Raw genomic sequence first — 17,839 nt, 5'->3', positions numbered from 1 at the left:
TGGGGATTCTGTGTCCTTACCAAGTATGATGATTTTAAATACTTCAGTTGCCACACCAATGGCGTTTTTGACCTCTAGCATGTAGTCTCCTGTGTCGTTAATGGTGGTCTCGCGGATTACGAGATGGCTGTAATTGCCATTGCTTTCGATTTTGATGCGCTCAAGGCTGTCCTTCAGCTGGACACCGCCAAAGAACCAGGAGCAGATGGGCGGTGGTTTGGCCATAATTGGCAAGTTGAGGTCAATGGGTTTACCGCGGGGGACATGGACGATCTTCTGAGGAATGCTGGTTATGTCGATCTTTGGCATCACTGGAGACAAGCGGAGCGGTGGCATGGATGCATCAGGTGAAATGACAAATGTTAAGGTTTGTATCTCTTAGCAGTCGCACTCCTACCTTTAATTTCCTGGATGGTGACAGGGTTGATGATGTCCATGGTCTCACTGGTTCCTCTGCTGTTACAGGCTCGGATCCTGAAAAAGTACTGGTCGTACTCTGTCAGAAACTGGATGGTGTACTGGTAAATTGAGGCCTTGACAGTGGCCACGGTGGTCCACCTGTCTGTAGACACCCTGCAGGCTTCAATAATGAAGCCCGTCAGCCTGCTACCGCCTTCATACATAGGTTTCTCCCAGCGCAGAGTGACTGAGGACTTTGTGACATCGACAATCTGGAGGCTCAGAGGCACTGATGGTACTTCGCACACCAGCACAGCCTCAGCTGTCTCGCAGGGCTCACCAACACCATAGATGTTCTCCGGCAGAACTCTAAAGAAGTAGTGCGCACCCTCCTCCAGGCCAGTGATCCTGAACAGGGTCTTTCTACACTCTGTGGTGACAGTCTTGTAAGACTTCATGCTGGCTTCACGTTTCTCCACGATGTAGTTGCAGACATGGGCGCCCCCATCAATACTCGGGACGTCCCAGGTGATGACAACAGATTCCTTGGTATAGTCCTTCACTTTCACAGATCCTGGAGGACCAGGAGTGTCTACAGGAGATGAGTAGAAAAAGATAAATTAGACTCCTGTTTTCAACCTCAAATGTTGCATTCATGGAATCTTTGGATGTTTGTTCACCTACCATAGACTTTGACCAGGATGGTTGCAGACTTCTTGCCTGACGGGTTCTCCGCCTCCACAACATATTTTCCAGAGTCATAACGGTCAACCTTCTCCACAATCAGCATGGTGTAGCTGTCGGTGGTCTCGATGAAACCGCGACTCTGCAGTTCCACCTCTGTTTTCCTCCAGGACACCACTGGCGTCGGGCGTCCACCAACGGTGACAAAGAGTCGCAAGGTTCCTCCAGCACGAAGACAAACAGTCTTCTTCAGGTCGTCGTCCAGTTCCAGGTCGGGCATTTCTGAGAGGACACAGTGCCATCACAGTCAGGTTGTGCTATAAATGATATCCTCCAGGCAAGACTTACCAATTCTCTCCAGGGGCTCGATCTCAGCGCTGGGTTCGCTGAACTCTCCAGTGCCGTTGTTGTTGACAGCTGCCACCCTGAATCTGTATTTTTTATTGGCGACCAGGCCGCCGGCCAGGTACTCGTTAGTCTTGAGAGCCTTGGTGGTGGCGCGATACCACTGGTCAGAACCATCCTCCAGTATTTCCACCACGTAGCCGGTGACATCTGAGCCGCCGTCATACATGGGCCTGGTCCAAGTCATACTAATGCTGTGCTTGGTTGTGTCTGTGATGCGAGGCACTGACGGGGGAGCTGGGGTGTCTACAAGGGAATAAAAGCGAATGTTTGAATGGTGTTTAAAAGTGCCTCGGTGTACAAGTAGATCAGGGTTGTCCTAACTACAACCTTGGGGCCATCTTCGGCCCACAGTCCGTTTAGCGCCGCGCGGCATATTTTAAAATTAATAACTGACACTGCCCATGTCATTTGCCTGTTTTGCGGCGCAACGCCCCACTACTACTACTACTAGTAATCCCACTACCACGACTTGGTTTTACATAGAGGTTTTCTAGATTTGCAAAGTTCATAACTTCTCAAAGACAAACGATAATACAGTTAGAGCAGCAAAGAGCATGAATCTACTTGATCACTTTCTGTTTGATGTCAAGGTTACCTTAGTACACCTTGCTCTTGTTTTGGTTCTGAATGTGGAGATCTGTTCAGTGCAGGGGTGGACCTATTCTGGTGGGATACATTGCCCCTGGCCACCCCAAAAGCCTGAAAACTCCTTAACATTTTGCTTTTTTAACAAATACATATAACATATGAATGAGTGGTAAGCACATCGGCCTCACGGTGTTACTATAAATATATTAAATGTGAAGAATGATCCTCCAAAGTGATCTTTTGATTTTTCTGTATGCGGCACTTAGAAGAAACGGTTTGGACACCACTAGTGTAGATGAACAAACAAACAGAGTCTCACAGGTGGGATCTTTGAGGAGGATATATGGTGAGGCATCACTGGGCTGACTGTCTCCTGCCGCATTGACGGCTGTCACTCTGAATTGATATTCGCTTCCTTCCAGCAGGCCTGTGATCTTCAGACGTGTGTCATAGATGGTGTATGTCTTATTGACCCGTGTCCACCTGATTTGCAAAAGTAGAGAGAAGGTGTCAGAGCACATAGAAGACATACAAAACTGCAAAAACTGAGATAAAAAAAAACAAAAAACAAGGAGGAATGAAATAAGGCCATTTTTTAAATTAGTTTGTTATTTAAATGTCATGTATTTTGGTTTAGACCTCCATAGAGTGACTCTCTAACATGGAGTAAGTATAAAAATGTCAATTTCATTAAAAAAAACAACTAAAAACCCCTTGGTTTTGTCAAATGAGTGTCCAGAAAAGGCCCCTCTGACAGCAACTTCTGTTTTACCCAGTTTTGTATCTGCTTTGTCCATATTTGGTTAAGATTGCACCCTTTCCTCTGATTGGTTGCCTCCGTGTAGAAGACCCACTTGTTGACAGCGCTGGCTTGGGAGCAGAGAGGTACACGGAGAGCTTCGCTAGTGACGAAGATAAGCTCGAAAAATTTGAATGACCTGATTTCAGGCCTCTCTGCAGAAAAAACGTCTGTAACTCAGGAATCCGTGGACGATTTTAATTCATATTTCACATGTTTACTGAGGCACCATAGAGACAATATTACATCCCAAATACTATAAAAAGTTGGTATACCAAAATATGTACCCTTTAAGGAAATGAGGAAAAAAGTGCAAATGTGCACTTGGCACCAGGACACCCGAGGCCGCAGTTCGAAGATTGACTATGGTTGTGTCATCGGACTTGCGGGTGCATGTTTTGGACACTCGGGTCAAGAGAGGGGCGGAGCTGTCAACTGATCACCACCTAGTTGTGTGTTGGCTCCAATGGTGGGGGAAGATGCTGGTCCGACCTGGCAGGCCCAAATGTATTGTGAGGGTCTGTTGGGAAGGTATGGGAGAATCCCCTATCAGAAGGAATTTCAACTCCCACCTCCGACAGAATATTGCTCACGTTCCAGGTGAGGCGGGGGATATTGAGTCAGAGTGGACCATGTTCCACATTGCTGAGGCGGCCGACCTGAGCTGTGGCCGTAAGGTAGTCGGTGCCAGTTGTGGCGGCAACCCTTAAACCCATTGGTGGACACCAGTGGTGAGGGATGCCGCCAAGCTGAAGAAGGAGTCCTATCGGGCATTTTTGGCCTGTGGAACTCCTGAGGCAGCTGATGGTTACCGGCTGGCCAAGTGGAATGCAGCTTTGGTGGTCACTGAGGCAAGAACTCGGGCGTGGGAAGAGTTTGGTGAGCCCATGGAAAACAACTTCTGGATGGCTTCGAGGAAATTCTGATCCACCATCCGGCATCTCAGGAGGGGGAAGCAGTGCGTCATCAACACCGTGAACTGTGGGGAAGGGGCGCTGATGACATGCACTCGGGACATTGTGAGTTGGTGGGGAAAATACTTTGAAGACCTCCTCAATTCTACCGACATGCCTTTCCATGAGGAAGCAGAGTCTGGGATCTCTGAGGCGGGCTCTCCTATCTCTGGGATTGAGGTCACCGAGGTGGTTAAAATGCTCCTCGGTGGCAAGGTGGATGAGATTTGCCCTAAAGGCTCTGGATGTTATGGGACTGTCCTGGTTGACACGCCTCTGAAAAATCGCGTGGACAACGGGGAAAGTGCCTCTGAATTGGCAGACTGGGGTGGTGGTCCGCCCTTTTTAAGAAGGGGAACCGGACGGTGTGTTCCAACTACAGGGGATCACACTCCTCAGCCTGCCTGGTAAGGTTTATTCAGGGTTTCCGGAGAGGAGGGTCCGTCAGGAAGTCGAATCTCAGATTCAGAAGGAGCTGTGTGGTTTTCGTCCTGGGCATGGAACAGTGGACCACTGCTACACCCTCGGGATGGTCCTCGAGGGTGCATGGGAGCTTGCCGAACCAGTCTACAGTGTTTTTTTTTAGACCGTGTCCCTTGGGGAGTCCTTTGGGGGTACTTCGGGAGTAGGGTATACTGAACCCCCTTACACGGGTTGTTCGCTTCCTATACAACCTGTGTCAGAGTTTGGTCCGCATTGCCGGCAGTAAGTTAGATTCCTTTCCGGTGAGGGTTGGACTCCAGCAAGGCTGCCCTTTGTCACCGATTCTGTTCATAATCTTTATGGACAGAATTTCTAGGTGCAGCCAAGGCATAGAGGGGGTCCGGTTTGGTGGCCTTTCTGCTTTTTGAAGATGATGTGGTTCTGTTGGCTTCATCAAGCCGTGATCTCCAACTCTCACTGGAGCGGTTCGCAGCCGAGTGAGAAGCAGTTGGGTTGAAAATCAGCACCTCCAAATCTGAGACCATGGTTCTCCATTGGAAAAGGGTGGATGGAGTGCCCTCTCCAGGTCGGAGATGAGATCCTGGCCCAAGTGGAGGAGTTCAAGTATCTTGGGGTCTTGTTCACGAGTGAGTGAAGAATGGAATGGGAGATCGACAAGCGGATCGGTGCAGCGTCTGCAGTCATGCAGACTTTGTATCGGTGCATTGTGGTGAAGAAGGAGCTAAAACCAAAGGCGAAGCTCTCAATTTACTGGTCGATCTACGTTCCTACCTTCACCTATGGTTACAAGCTGTGGGTTGTGATCGAAAGAACAAGATCCCGGATGTAAGTGGCCGAAAAGAGTTTCCTCCACAGGGTGTCCAGGCTCTACTATAGAGATAGGGTGAGAAGCTCGGTCATCCAGGAGGGGCTCAGATTAGAGCTGCTGCTCCTCTGCATTGAGAGGAGCCAGATGATTAGGATGCCTCCTGGATGCCTCCCTGGTGAGGCGTTCCGGGCATGTCCCACCGGGAGCAGACCCCGGGGACGACCCAGGAAACACTGGAGAGGCTATATCTCCCGACTGGTCTGGGTCTCCCCAGAAGAGCTGGATGAAGTGGGTGGGGAGAGGGAAGTCTGGGCTTCCCTGCTAAATATGCCGCCCCTGCGACCAGACTTCGGATAAGTGGAAGAAAATGGATGGATAGATGAAAAAAAGGTACATATGACTTGACAGCATCAAAACCCTTACAGATGTAATCAAACTATATTGTATTTATACTGCCTCAATGTATAGAATTACGGTAGTTCTCATTTTACTCTAAACTTACTTATGACCAGTGATAAAATCTCAATAAGTTATAATACCTTAACATGAACAGCCTTACACAAAAACTGCCATGTAGAAGAAATATCTTGGCACGCCAAGGACACACAGTATATTTTGCCTTGATTTAAGATATTTTATCTTGATTAGATTTGTGTTTTTACCGATTAGAGAATGCGTCGCTCCTACCTGGTGCTATTCTTCTCACGTTTGTCTACAAAGTAGGTTTTGATCTCGCTGCCTCCGTCACTTTCTGGCTTCAACCACTCGATGATGACGTGTTCCTTGCCCACTGCTGTGACCTCTGGTGCGCCCGGTGGGGACGGCAAGGCTGGAGTAGAGATGAGCCAGGTTACAGTCACAGACACAAAACTGCAGTCAACCTTTTTTGACCTTTTAGCAGAGGTGGGGGACTTTACATGACTTGACCCAAGTCAGATTCCAGTCTGAAAGTGTAGGCTTTGGGACTTGCTTGTCTAAAACTTATGAAAGACTCCACTTAACTTTGATTTGGTATTAATGAGACTCGAATTGACTTGATTGTTTTTCGCAACAGCATCTTGGGACTTCGTTGAAATGTGAAGGTTAAGACTATAAGAGTCTTACTCCCACCCTTGTTTTTCAGGACTTAAGGATTTAAACTATTTCTACTGAGCCAAAAGCACCTTAGCCACTTGTGCGTGGGCTAAAAAAAGACCACGTTTGGATATAAGTCTTACTATAAGCGTTCCTGGCGATGACCGGATCAGATTCCAGTGGAACACCAGGTCCATACTTGTTGACTCCCCGCACTCGGAAGATGTACTCATTGCCCTTGATCAGCCGGGTAATGACACACGACAAGCTCTTGCACTCGGTCTCCATAATGATCCAGTTGAGGCGACTGGTCTCACGGCGCTCCACGATATAATGGCTGACTATGTCGCCACCGTCCTCCAGGGGGATCTTCCAGGACACCGTGCACTTCTCCTCTGTCACTCTGCTAATCACGATCTTATCAGCTGGAGGCCCAGGAGTGTCTGCGAGGCACAAAAAGAGATTTAGAGCAAGTATATACACTGCCTTTCCTTGTTCACATCACTACTATACTGCAGATTTTTTTGCAATCATTTTTTATGGATATTTAACAATTTTTCTACATAACAAATTCAAAGTGAAGCAACACAGAATCAAAGCAAAGTAAAATATGACCCCCCCCCCCCCCCCAAAAAAACCCAAAGCATTCAGAAAAAATTTCTCTAGTTAAGATTGGATTCAAGAAAGACCTAGTGCCTCAGCGTTGAGGAGCTGATACGGTTTCTTCTATCAGAAATGATCTTTTTGGAGAAGATTCTCTCACAAAGTTGCTACAATGCAGTCTCCAGCAGCAACAGTTGCATTAGACACATTGGCACCTTCATTAATATCAGGTTCAAATTATTGTCTTTATTCTTCCCATTTCAAGGATGGGTGCCAGTGGAAGTTGTTTTTCGGAGCCAGCTCGAACAGAGATTATTTTTCTTGTACACTCTACACTCTGCTTTTATATTGTCAATAAACTTAAAATGTGTCCAGATTTTACTTCTTTTCCTGCTGTCACTCATTTTCTTAACTATTCATTATTAGTGTTTATGTGTTGTCTCTCTTTGCTCTGTGTCACTCTCATCTTCCTCCATCTTCTGGGTGCTGTGTATGTAATTGTAACTGTCGCCCCGGCACAGACAGAGACAGAGTGACATTGATCAATCACGTGCGGTTTCTTTGAAGTGAACAATGAGAGCAGCTCCAAATTAGGAGCTGGCTGTCGTCGTTCACTTAAAAAAGCCGGCCCTCAGAGCACCTTCGTTCGCGACGGACACATCACTACTGGTTATGGTTCAGATTTCTTCAACTGACCTAGGACTTTAACGCTGACGGTAGCTGTCTTGATTCCATTGATGTTCTTGACGGTCAGGATGTATCTGCCGGTGTCAAATCTGTCACAGTTCTTGATGACAGCCATTGCTCTTGTACTCGTGTAGGTCAGTGAGTACTTCTCGCCCAGCTCTAGAATCTTTTCGGCCTTGGACCAGTAAACGGTGGGTTCTGGTTTGCCTCCCACTGCACCATCCAGGACAAGGTCAGAGCCGGCGGTGACAATAATGGTCTCACCAATTAGTTTGCTGTCCAACTCTGCTCTGGGAGGAGCTGAAGATGGAGAAAGACAATTCCAGTGTTTAAGAGCTGAAATGTCACTGAGAAGTACAATGGTACCTTGACTTACAAGTGCCCCAAGTTTTACGAGTTACAAGCTGTTACTTTTTTTTTTTTTTGCCTTTCAAGTTATGAGTGAGCTTTGTATATGCCACTGCTTAAATGAAGTGAAAAAAAATGGAGCAATTATAATACCATAATGCGCTAGCATGTGGGCAATGAGAGCCACAGTTATCTATCCACTTTCAGTTGTTTATAGAACAGTCAAACACACAAATACAAAATGACAAAATGCGCAAGAAGAAGATGCTCACACGCAGACTATGAACGGACACCCTGACTCCAGCTCCTGATGTAAATCATTAGGCCACACCCTATAAAGGCACAAATCAACACACGAATAACTTTCATGATATTTTTTAAGTTTTACTTTGTTTTTTATACAAAACAGTGCTATTTTTTTTTGTTAAAAGTGTAACGGTGTTTTTTTTGGGAAAAGTAACTGATATATGAATAAACTGAGTTACAATCTTGGTCAAAGAACAAATTTAACTCATAAGTCAAGGTACCACTGTAACTGAAAAAGCTGATGATGAAACCACATCACTTTTACAGCTTACAGTATTCATCCTTGCAGGTCACAGGCCCGGTGGATACGGAAGGCGCACTGTGGACCCCGGCAGCATTCTTGGCAATGATGTGATATTCGAAGGTTTCTCCCTCCCCGAGGTTGGTGACAGTGAAGTAGTTCTCCGTGATGGTGGTGTAGTTGCACTTCAGCCACCGGTTGTCATCCCACTCGTCAGTACTGTAGACTTTTCTCTCCACCACGTAGCCAACTATCTTGCTGCCGCCGTCATTGACTGGCACAGTCCAGCACAACGACACGGAGGAGCGAGTGATGTCTGTCACCTGAGGGTGACCGGGAGGATCTGAGGAGACGCGTTGAGATGTTTAAATTAAACTCCCGATAGTTTTTGGGCCTTGTACAGATACAGTGCCCGATTTACTAAAGGTTTGCGTGCATAAAAAAAAGGGCTTCTACTCACCGACGGGGTTGAGCGCCACCACTGGTCTAGAGGCCTCACTGGCCTTGCTAATTCCGGCGACATTCATGGCGTAGACTCTAAACTGGTACTCCAGTCCCTCAATCAGGCTGGACACCTTGTAGTGACAGTCCAGACAGGGCAGTTTGTTCTCCCTTACCCAGAGAATTGTATTGCGCTCTTTCTTCTCAATCCAGTAACCAGTCACCATGCTGCCACCATCAGCATAGGGAACATCCCATTTGATGCTGATGGAATTGGCAGACACGTTCACCACATCTGGACGGCTTGGAGGACTTGGAGGAACTTCAGGAGTTAATCAGAGGGAATCATCATTTTAGAAAAAATACCAGAACATTTGAGGCAATAAAGAAAAGTATGTTAAAAACATACCAAAAGGATGTTCAATAACCACAGGAGCGGACTCGATGGACTTGCTGACTCCAAACTTGTTCTCGGCGCACACTCTGAACGTGTACTCCATATACTTGGTCAGATGAGTAACCTTGATGGTAGTTCTCTTCACACTGGAGTTGACCACTTGCCAGGAGGCCGAGCCAGACTCGCGCTTCTCAACAATATAATTGCTGATTTCGGTGCCGCCGTCGTCAGATGGCTCAAACCAGGATAGTGAGCAGGAGTCAGAGGAGACACCTGAGACATCTATGGGTCCTCTGGGAGGGCTGGGTCTTCCAAGCACCATCACAGTCACGGTGAAGGTTTTAACTCCAGCAGCATTATCTAGGCTCAGGTAGTATTTTCCACTGTCGCTTCTCTTGCTGTCTTTCACTATCAGAGTGGTTCGCTCTGTGGTGGTCTTGATGGAAACTCTGTCCGTCTCCTTTAATTTCATCTCTTCCAGCTTCCAGGTGACTTTTGGTGCTGGCCTGCCGCTAATGGGGATGTCAATCGTGAAGGTATTTGAAGTCTTGCAGATTATGAGCTGGTTGGTGATGCTGCTGAGGTCGGCGGTGGGTTCAATGCGAGGCTCTTTGATAAGCACAGAGGTTAAAGTGGCCTGAGGCTCGCTGATGCCAGCGTCGTTCTTGGCCTTGACTCTGAATTCATACTCTGTGTTCTCAATCAGACCCTCCACCAGCATCTTTAGGGACTTGGTCTCCCCAGCGACAGACCAGAACTGTTTGTCCTCAGCTCTGAACTCCACTGTGTACCCTCTGATGTGGCTGCCACCGTCATGTTCAGGCTTAAGCCAGACCAGCGAGGCTGTGGAACTGCTGGTGTCAACAACATCTACTCTCTTAGGTGGAGCGGGTTCTTCTGTCGCCATGATGGGGTCTGTCATCTCGTGAGGCTCTCCCTTGCCGTACTGGTTAACAGCAATCACTCTGAAGAGATAAGACACACCGATGTCCAGGCCGGTTACTCTGATCATCTGGCGAGAGCACTTGGTGGTGACTTCTTGCCACGTCAGGCGGCTGGCCTCGCGCTTGTCCACGATATAGTGTTGGATCCGTGATCCTCCGTCATTGCTCGGGGCATCCCACATCATGGTTAATGCTCCACGTGTGACGTCCTTGAAGGTGAAGGCGCCTGGAGGTCCGGGTGTGTCCAGCACTTTGACGGTAAATGTAATGGACTTGCGTCCGCTGTTGTTTTCCAGGGAGAGTGTGTACTTGCCAGCCTCATAGCGCGTGCAGCCCTCGATGGTCAGAGTTGAGTTGGAATCTGTGCTGTTAATATCGGCCATCACCGGCAGCTCACTGTCTACTCGGGACCAGGTGGCCAGAGGAGTTGGTTTGCCTCGGAAGGCCACGTAAAGGGAGACGGTGCCGCCATTTTTCACGGTATGTGTCTGCTTGAAGTTGGCATCAATGTCGAACTCGGGAGATGTTAGCCTATCTAGAGCCTGCACGGCATTGGGGATCACTGTGGATTCCCCTTCCCCAGACCCGTTCACAGCGCTGACCCTAAACTTGTAGAGCTCACCGGGAACCAGGGCCTTGACAGTGTACCGGGTGTGGATGCAAATCTGGCTATTTACTCTATGCCACTCTTCAAGATTGGCCTTGCACATATCGATATTGTAGCCAATGATCGGTAGGCCGCCGTCAAAGACTGGCTTGGTCCATTCCAGGGTGACAGAGGATTTGGTGGAGTCAATAACCTGATGGACACAGACCACTGTTAGTGGACCAGTTGTACTTTGACCATGCTGCTCTTTGAAGTCTCCATGAGGTCTTGTTGCTGACCTACCTTGATTACTGTGGGGACACTGGGAGCACTGGTTGGCTCTCTGCATTTGAAGAGCCTCGAAGTGCCACTAGCTGGTCCGACACCAGCGCCGTTCTCCGCCATGACACGGAACTCATACTCATTGCCCTCGGTCAGGTTGGTGACTCTGTGCCTGAGCTCTGTGATAGGCCTCTTTGCAGAGACCTTCACCCAGCGCAGACTCTTCTTCTCACGTCTCTCCAAGATGTAGTGCTTGATCTCGTTCCCGCCGTCTGACCTCGGCCTGCTCCAGCACAGGGTGATGCTGTTGCCGGTCACATGTGTAGAATCAGGGGTACCAGGGGCCTCCGGCACAGCTGAGCAGAGGAACAGACACATAGATAAGGCTGAGACTAGGAACTAACATTACAACATGAAAACTTGTTCAGGCAAGCAACAAGAATTCCAAGAAATTCTTACTGTATTGCATCTGTGCAATGACGGGAACAGAGTCCAGTGGTTTGCCATCACCAAACTTGTTGACAGCAGAGATTCTGAACTGGTACTCATTGCCCTTGATGAGGTTGGTGGCACTGAATGAGCAGGCTTCACACTTGGAGGTGACCAAAGCCCAGGAAAGCCTAGACGTCTCCCTCTTCTCCACAACATAGTGGGTGATGGCGGCGCAACCGTCATTCTCCGGTGGGTTCCACCACACTGAGCACTTTTCAGCCGTGATCCCGGTAAAACGGATGGGACCCTTGACCGGTCCAGGAGTATCTGAAAAGACAAAAGTTTGTAAATGCTTAAAAAAAAAATTACAAATCGGATGGTGCAGTCATCATAAGGAGCATCATTGTGAGCATTTAGTTACCTTGTACTCTGACATTGACGTCAGCTTTCTTGGCACCAGAGCTGTTCTTGGCCTCCACCGTGTAGATGCCCCGGTGGTTCCTGTTTGCATCGCAAATGAACAGGCTGCTTGTACCAATACCTGCTGTGATCTCGATGTCCATCATGGTCCTCTTGTCGATCTCGTTTCCGTCCTTGTACCATGTAACTTGCGGTACTGGACGACCGGTGATGTTGCAGCTAAGCTGGACATTCTCTCCAGCTCTCAGCGTCAGCACCTGGTCTGGGGACCATTCGATCTCAGGAGAGACTACAAATTGCAAAGAGAACTCGTGAGGATTCGTAATCTGAAAACCATTTTATTTATTTTTTTTTTTTTCAATGGTAGAACACATACTGCTCTCATCCTTGGTCATTATGTATCCAGAGGAGTTGGACGGGGGGCTGACAGTTCCCACAGCATTCCGGGCGATCACTCTAAACTCAAATCTGTCTCCGGCGGACAGACCAGTCACAGTAAACTGGGTCTCACTGATGTCAGTGAAGTTGCAGCGCAGCCATTTCCCTCTGCCTTGGCGTCTCTCCACACTATAGGCCACAATCTTGCTACCTCCGTCCCGCTTGGGGATGTCCCATCTCAAAGTGACAGAGTCTCTCGTCACATCGATGCAGACGGGGGTGCCAGGTGGATCTAAAGAGGATTTGCCATAATGACAGGTCAAACATTGTTTCAACGAACACATATAATTATAAACTAAGGTCACAAGTACTAACCAACAGGGGAGATAGCGAGTGCGTGTTTGCTCTGTTCGCTAACAGGGCTGAGTCCGGCGTTGTTTTCTGCAGAGACTCTGAAAGAGTACTCTAGACCCTCTAAGAGACCGATGATCCTGTACTCTTTGTTAGAGATGATGGTGGAGTTTACTTTCTGCCACAGGAGACTATTCCTGTCCTTTTTCTCAATGTGGTAGCCAAGAATTGTTGATCCTCCATCAAAACCTGGAGCTTCCCACCGAATGGTCATTCCATCACTGGTGACGTTGTAGGCCACTGGCTTTCCAGGAGCACCTGGAGGTTTGTACTGATGCTGTGCAAGGATTTCTGTAGAGTTGAGTGGTTCACTGACCCCATACTTGTTCTCTGCACGGACTCTGAACTGGTAAACAGTTCCCTTGACCAAGTTAGGTATCTTGAAGGATGTTCTGACCACGCTGGAGCAGACCATCTTCCAGTTGGCCTGGGAAGTCTCCCGCTTCTCCACACTGTAGCAGGTAATCTCGCCGCCGCCATTCTCTTTGGGCTCATTCCAAGAGATTATAATATGCTGGGCTTTGATCTCATCAAAGCGGATGGGGCCAGTGGGCATAGAGGGGGGGCCGAGAATCATCACATCAATGTCAAAGTAGTTCTTTACAGCTCTGTTATCCAGAACCAAGGTGTACTGGCCTGCATGCTCCTTCTTGGCACCTCTGACTGTTACTGCTGTCTTGTTGTCAGTGGTCCTGAAGCGGATCTTCTCGCTTTCCTTAAGAGGCAAATTGTCTTTCAGCCAACTGATGGCAGGCCTGGGTTTTCCCTTGAAGGGGAGCTCGATATGGATGTTCTGACCGACACGAACAGCCAGCTCTCCGTTAGGGTAATCACTTAGGCAGGCCTCGGGTGAGATGATGAAGTCAATCACCGTGATTGGGCCAATCTCAGAGAAGTCACTGATGCCCTTCTCATTTTTTGCATAGACTCTGAAGTTCATCTCAGAATCCTCCTGCAGCCCCGTTACCTCACATGTGCAGCGCCTACAAGTTGTAGCAAAAGTCCAGCTAACGTTGTTTTCATTTCTCTTCTCAATGACGTACTCAGAGATGTGGCTGCCGCCGTCATGGTCGGGTTTGGTCCACTGAAGGGTGACAGACGTCTTTGTCGAGTCAAGCATGACTAGGTCTTTAACTGCTCCGGGTGTCTCTGTGGCTCTGACAGGCTCCGAGGTCTCGCAGGTGTCCCCCACACCAAACTCATTTTCAGCAGACACGCGGAAGAAGTAAGCGATGTCCTCCTCCAGGCCTGACACCTTGTAGCTTGTATTGGTGCACTCATCTGTGATCATCTGGTATGCTTTCATGGTGGAACCCTTCTTCTCAACAATGTATTTAGTGACTGGGGAACCGCCATCAATAAGAGGAGCCTCCCAACTCAGTGTCAATTTTCCTCTGGTCACATTCTTAATCATCAAATTTTGGCAGGTGGAGGGACTGTCCAGAACCTTCAGGGAAACAGTTACGATTTTGGGCTCTCCCACACCATTTTCAATCTCCAGCAGGTACTTTCCGCAATCGTCGCGGGTGACCTTGGGGATGAAAAGATTGGTGGCACGCTCGGTGCTGGTGATGGTGTAGCGGGTGTCGGCGGCAATGTTGCGGTCACCACGGCGCCAGGTGACGCCGGGGGTTGGACGGCCCTTCAGGGGAATAAACACCTCCACATCACGCCCCGACCGGGCAGTATAATGGGTGGCCATGGGAACGTCCAGGTCCAAGTCGGCCTCCTCTATTGGGAGAAAAGTTGCAAATAACGATATGAGAACGGGCGAACTTGATACTCTTGACAGTTTTGTATTTGTGAGGATACAAACCCAATATATCCTTGGCTTGCACAGGCTGGTACATCTTGATATCCTCTCCTTTGCCTTTGCAGTTGATAGCGGAGACTCTGAAGAAGTAGTAGGTTGCTGGTTTGAGGTGAGAGACCACATACTCGCAGGTCTTAACCTGCGGGTTTACCGTTGCCCATTCTCGCTCTTCTGTGTTCATTTGCTCAAGGAGATAGTGTGTGATCTTGCTGCCACCATCATATACAGGTTTCTCCCATCCAAGAGTGATGGAGGTCTTTGTGGAGTCCACCACATGCAATTTGGTCGGTTCCCCAGGAAGATCTGGAGGCAAACATAAGATCCATCAGTTGTGATCACAAAAAGACAGCCTTATAACATGTCATGACAAGTGCAAAAGTATACCAATAGGATCATAGGCCTTGTACAATTCCGAGGCCTCAGAGTAGTTTCCTGCTCCAGCCTTGTTGACAGCACATACTCGGTACTGGTACTCGTTGTTCTCCACAAGGCTGGTGACCTTCTGCCTCGTGTCTCTTATTGTGCCTTTCACCACCTGCACAATAAAGCATAACCGTTCATTAGCTTCGCAGCAGCCACCAGTGGCGAGAACCATCACTAGCAACAAACCAACCTTGAACCACTGTAGACTCTTCTTTTCCCTCTTCTCCAGGTAATAACCATCAATGTCGCTGCCTCCATCCAGAGCTGGTCTCTCCCAAATCACTGTCATGGTTGACTTGGTGATCATGGAAACTTGAGGCTTCGATGGCTCGCTAGGAGGAACTATCGAAACAATCGTGATCAGTTGAGAACTACAGCAAAGGTGCCAATTAATGTGTTGTTTATTCATATTTCCTACCAAAAGCGTTCTTGGCGATAATTGGCTCCGACTCCAGAGGGTCGCCGATGCCATACTTGTTGATACCTCGGACTCTGAAGATGTATTCATTGCCATGGATGAGTCTGGGCACGTTAACGATGCAGTCGATGAGTTTCTCTGAGATGATGGACCACATGACTCTGCTGGTCTCCCTCTTTTCCACGATGTAGTGTGTGACCATAGCACCGCCCTCGTCAGAAGGAGGAGACCACATGATGGTGATGTTGTTAGCGGTAACCTTCTTAAACTGGATCTCGCCGGCAGGGGGGCCTGGCCTGTCTGTAAATGGGAAGCATGGTATGTATTCATTCATATTAGGATCCAAAATGATAATCGTTTTACCAAGGAAATTATTTAAAATGATTTTAAGCACCTTGGATGAGCAATCTGACAACTGCACAGGCTGATCCCAGGGAGTTCTTCACCTTGACCTCATAGGTACCAGAGTTCAGGCGTGTTGTTTCCCTCAGGAACAAACTTGTGGACTCAAAGGTATGTTTAAAGGAGAGTTGGGCACTGGGTTTGAGTTCTCTTTCATCCTTCAGCCACTCAACGGTGGGAGCAGGCTTGCCAATGATGTTAAACTTGAGTTCAACATCTGAGCTTGACCTGTGTTTCACCTCGTTCAAGTACTCAGCAGGTATTTCAATCACTGGCGCACCTGAAGGAGAAATACATGTTGTGAAAACATCTGCTTATAGAGTATAACATTAATTGTGGTTGTACATACCAAAAGTGTCAACGCATGTGGCAGGTCCGGCTGTCATAGAAGGATTGCTCACTGACCCTACTGCGTTCTTAGCCATTACTCTGAACTCGTAGGTCTGATCCTGAGTCAGGCTAGTCACAGTGTAACGTGTGTCTTTGATATTTGTTAGGTTTGCCTTGGACCATTTGCAGTTGACTCCTTCTCTCTTCTCTACCAAGTAGCCTGTAATCTGAGATCCCCCATCATAGTTAGGCACCTGCCAGGCTAGGCTGATTGAGTTCTTGGTGATGTCACTGATCCGCAGATTAGTGGGTGGTTCTGCAAGAAAACAGACGGCACTCATACGACAACATTGACTATATAGACAGTCAAAAACAGCCCGTTCCAGGCATTGTGACTTACCACAGGCGTCAATTGCCAGCACTGCATCAGAAACCTTGCTGAACTCACTGATCCCAGCAGCGTTCTCTGCTGCCACCTTGAACTCATAAATGAGTCCGGCATGGATGCTTGTGACCTTAAAGTGTGTGGCCCGGATTATCATTCTGTTGACTTTTTGCCACAGGATGCTGTTCCTATCTTTCATCTGAAGATGGTAGCCAAAGACGTGGCTGCCTCCATCTGACTTGGGCTCCTTCCAGGCCACGGTGATGGTCTCCCTGGTCACGGCAGTGATCTCTGGAGTCGAGGGTGCTTCAGGCAAGGCTTCATGATGACAAAGTATGATGAGGGTGGTTTCACTGTTAGAAATCAAACTGCCAAAATAAAACAGAATGACTGTGGCCACTTACTGTAAGGAAGGCTGACAGCGACAATTGGCGAGTCAATGTGCTCGCTGATTCCATATCTGTTCTCAGCTCTGATCCTGAATTGGTACTGCAGGCCAGTTGTAAGCTTCTGAATCTTGATGGTGCAGCGAGCCACAGCAGAGGAGACATCCATCCAGCTGGCCGTGGTCGTCTCCCTCTTCTGGATTATGTAGTTTGTGATGGGGCTGCCACCATCATAAGCCGGCGGGAGCCACTTCAGGCTCACGCTATCCTCTGTGATGTCAAACAGCTCCACGGGTCCCAGTGGAACACTAGGCCTGTCCAGAACCACAATGTTGACAAATGACTTGGTGGTGCCACTCGAGTTGGAAGCAAGGATATCGTAACGTCCTGAGTCTCCAGCGATACTCTCACGCAGTGTGAGCTTGATGCTGTCAGGAGTGACCTCGGAGTTGAACCTCATCGTTGACTTAAGGAGCACACTGTCCTTGGACAGAGACACCTTAGGCAGTGGCCTGCCAATCAACGGAATCTCACATTTGAGGGTGGAACCAGCTCTGACATAGACTGTGTTGTTGGGGAAGTCCTTCATTACGACCTCAGGAGATTCTTCAGGAAATTAAAGAGAAGTGGACACTGAATTTTAAATCTGATAACAGTGGCTAACCTTCTGTCGAATTTTGTGAAATACATGAAAATATTTTTGAGACAATAAAAAATGTCACTGTAACTTACCATGCTGGTCCTTGACCAACACTGGGGTGACCATTTCTTTGACATCACTGAATCCAGCGTGGTTCTCTGCTCGGGCTCTGAAGAAGTACTCTGTGTTCTCTCTTAGGCCAGACACTGTGTATTGCAAGGACTTGGTTACGGCGCACTTGACCCAGTTCTCCTGTCCTTTCTCCAATGCTTCCACCAAGTATCCAGTGATTCTGCTGCCTCCTGTCTGCTCTGGTTTGACCCAGGCCAGGGTTACGCTCTCCTTTGTCACATCAGTCACACCAAGTTTCGCTGGTGGGCTTGGTTTTTCTGGGGAATAAAAGCAATGT

The 17,839-nt window shown here is 48.3% G+C and overlaps 1 protein-coding gene across 9 annotated transcripts in view; it reads right to left on the bottom strand.

Moving 5' to 3' along the window:
• Positions 1-17,839, bottom strand: part of ttn.2 (titin, tandem duplicate 2) — a 258,645-nt gene that overhangs the window by 15,232 nt on the left and 225,574 nt on the right. For all 9 annotated transcript variants that reach the window (XM_061791839.1, XM_061791840.1, XM_061791846.1 and 6 more), the window contains 25 exons: positions 17,523-17,819; positions 16,809-17,396; positions 16,420-16,722; positions 16,039-16,335; positions 15,682-15,969; positions 15,288-15,587; positions 15,060-15,211; positions 14,831-14,981; positions 14,450-14,749; positions 12,598-14,364; positions 12,221-12,514; positions 11,846-12,133; positions 11,452-11,751; positions 11,014-11,348; positions 9,193-10,924; positions 8,803-9,105; positions 8,374-8,685; positions 7,457-7,747; positions 6,301-6,600; positions 5,771-5,912; positions 2,399-2,562; positions 1,432-1,734; positions 1,084-1,365; positions 398-991; positions 21-311 (listed from right to left, as the gene is read on the bottom strand). In XM_061791839.1, the coding sequence (XP_061647823.1) occupies positions 21-311; positions 398-991; positions 1,084-1,365; positions 1,432-1,734; positions 2,399-2,562; positions 5,771-5,912; positions 6,301-6,600; positions 7,457-7,747; positions 8,374-8,685; positions 8,803-9,105; positions 9,193-10,924; positions 11,014-11,348; positions 11,452-11,751; positions 11,846-12,133; positions 12,221-12,514; positions 12,598-14,364; positions 14,450-14,749; positions 14,831-14,981; positions 15,060-15,211; positions 15,288-15,587; positions 15,682-15,969; positions 16,039-16,335; positions 16,420-16,722; positions 16,809-17,396; positions 17,523-17,819 (10,374 nt within the window). The remainder of the gene's footprint in view (positions 1-20; positions 312-397; positions 992-1,083; positions 1,366-1,431; positions 1,735-2,398; positions 2,563-5,770; positions 5,913-6,300; positions 6,601-7,456; positions 7,748-8,373; positions 8,686-8,802; positions 9,106-9,192; positions 10,925-11,013; positions 11,349-11,451; positions 11,752-11,845; positions 12,134-12,220; positions 12,515-12,597; positions 14,365-14,449; positions 14,750-14,830; positions 14,982-15,059; positions 15,212-15,287; positions 15,588-15,681; positions 15,970-16,038; positions 16,336-16,419; positions 16,723-16,808; positions 17,397-17,522; positions 17,820-17,839) is intronic.

Source organism: Phyllopteryx taeniolatus, chromosome 12 (assembly GCF_024500385.1).
Source record: "Phyllopteryx taeniolatus isolate TA_2022b chromosome 12, UOR_Ptae_1.2, whole genome shotgun sequence".
In the NCBI taxonomy this organism is placed as follows: Eukaryota; Metazoa; Chordata; class Actinopteri; order Syngnathiformes; family Syngnathidae; genus Phyllopteryx; species Phyllopteryx taeniolatus.
This window is presented reverse-complemented; position numbering and strand designations above follow the sequence as displayed.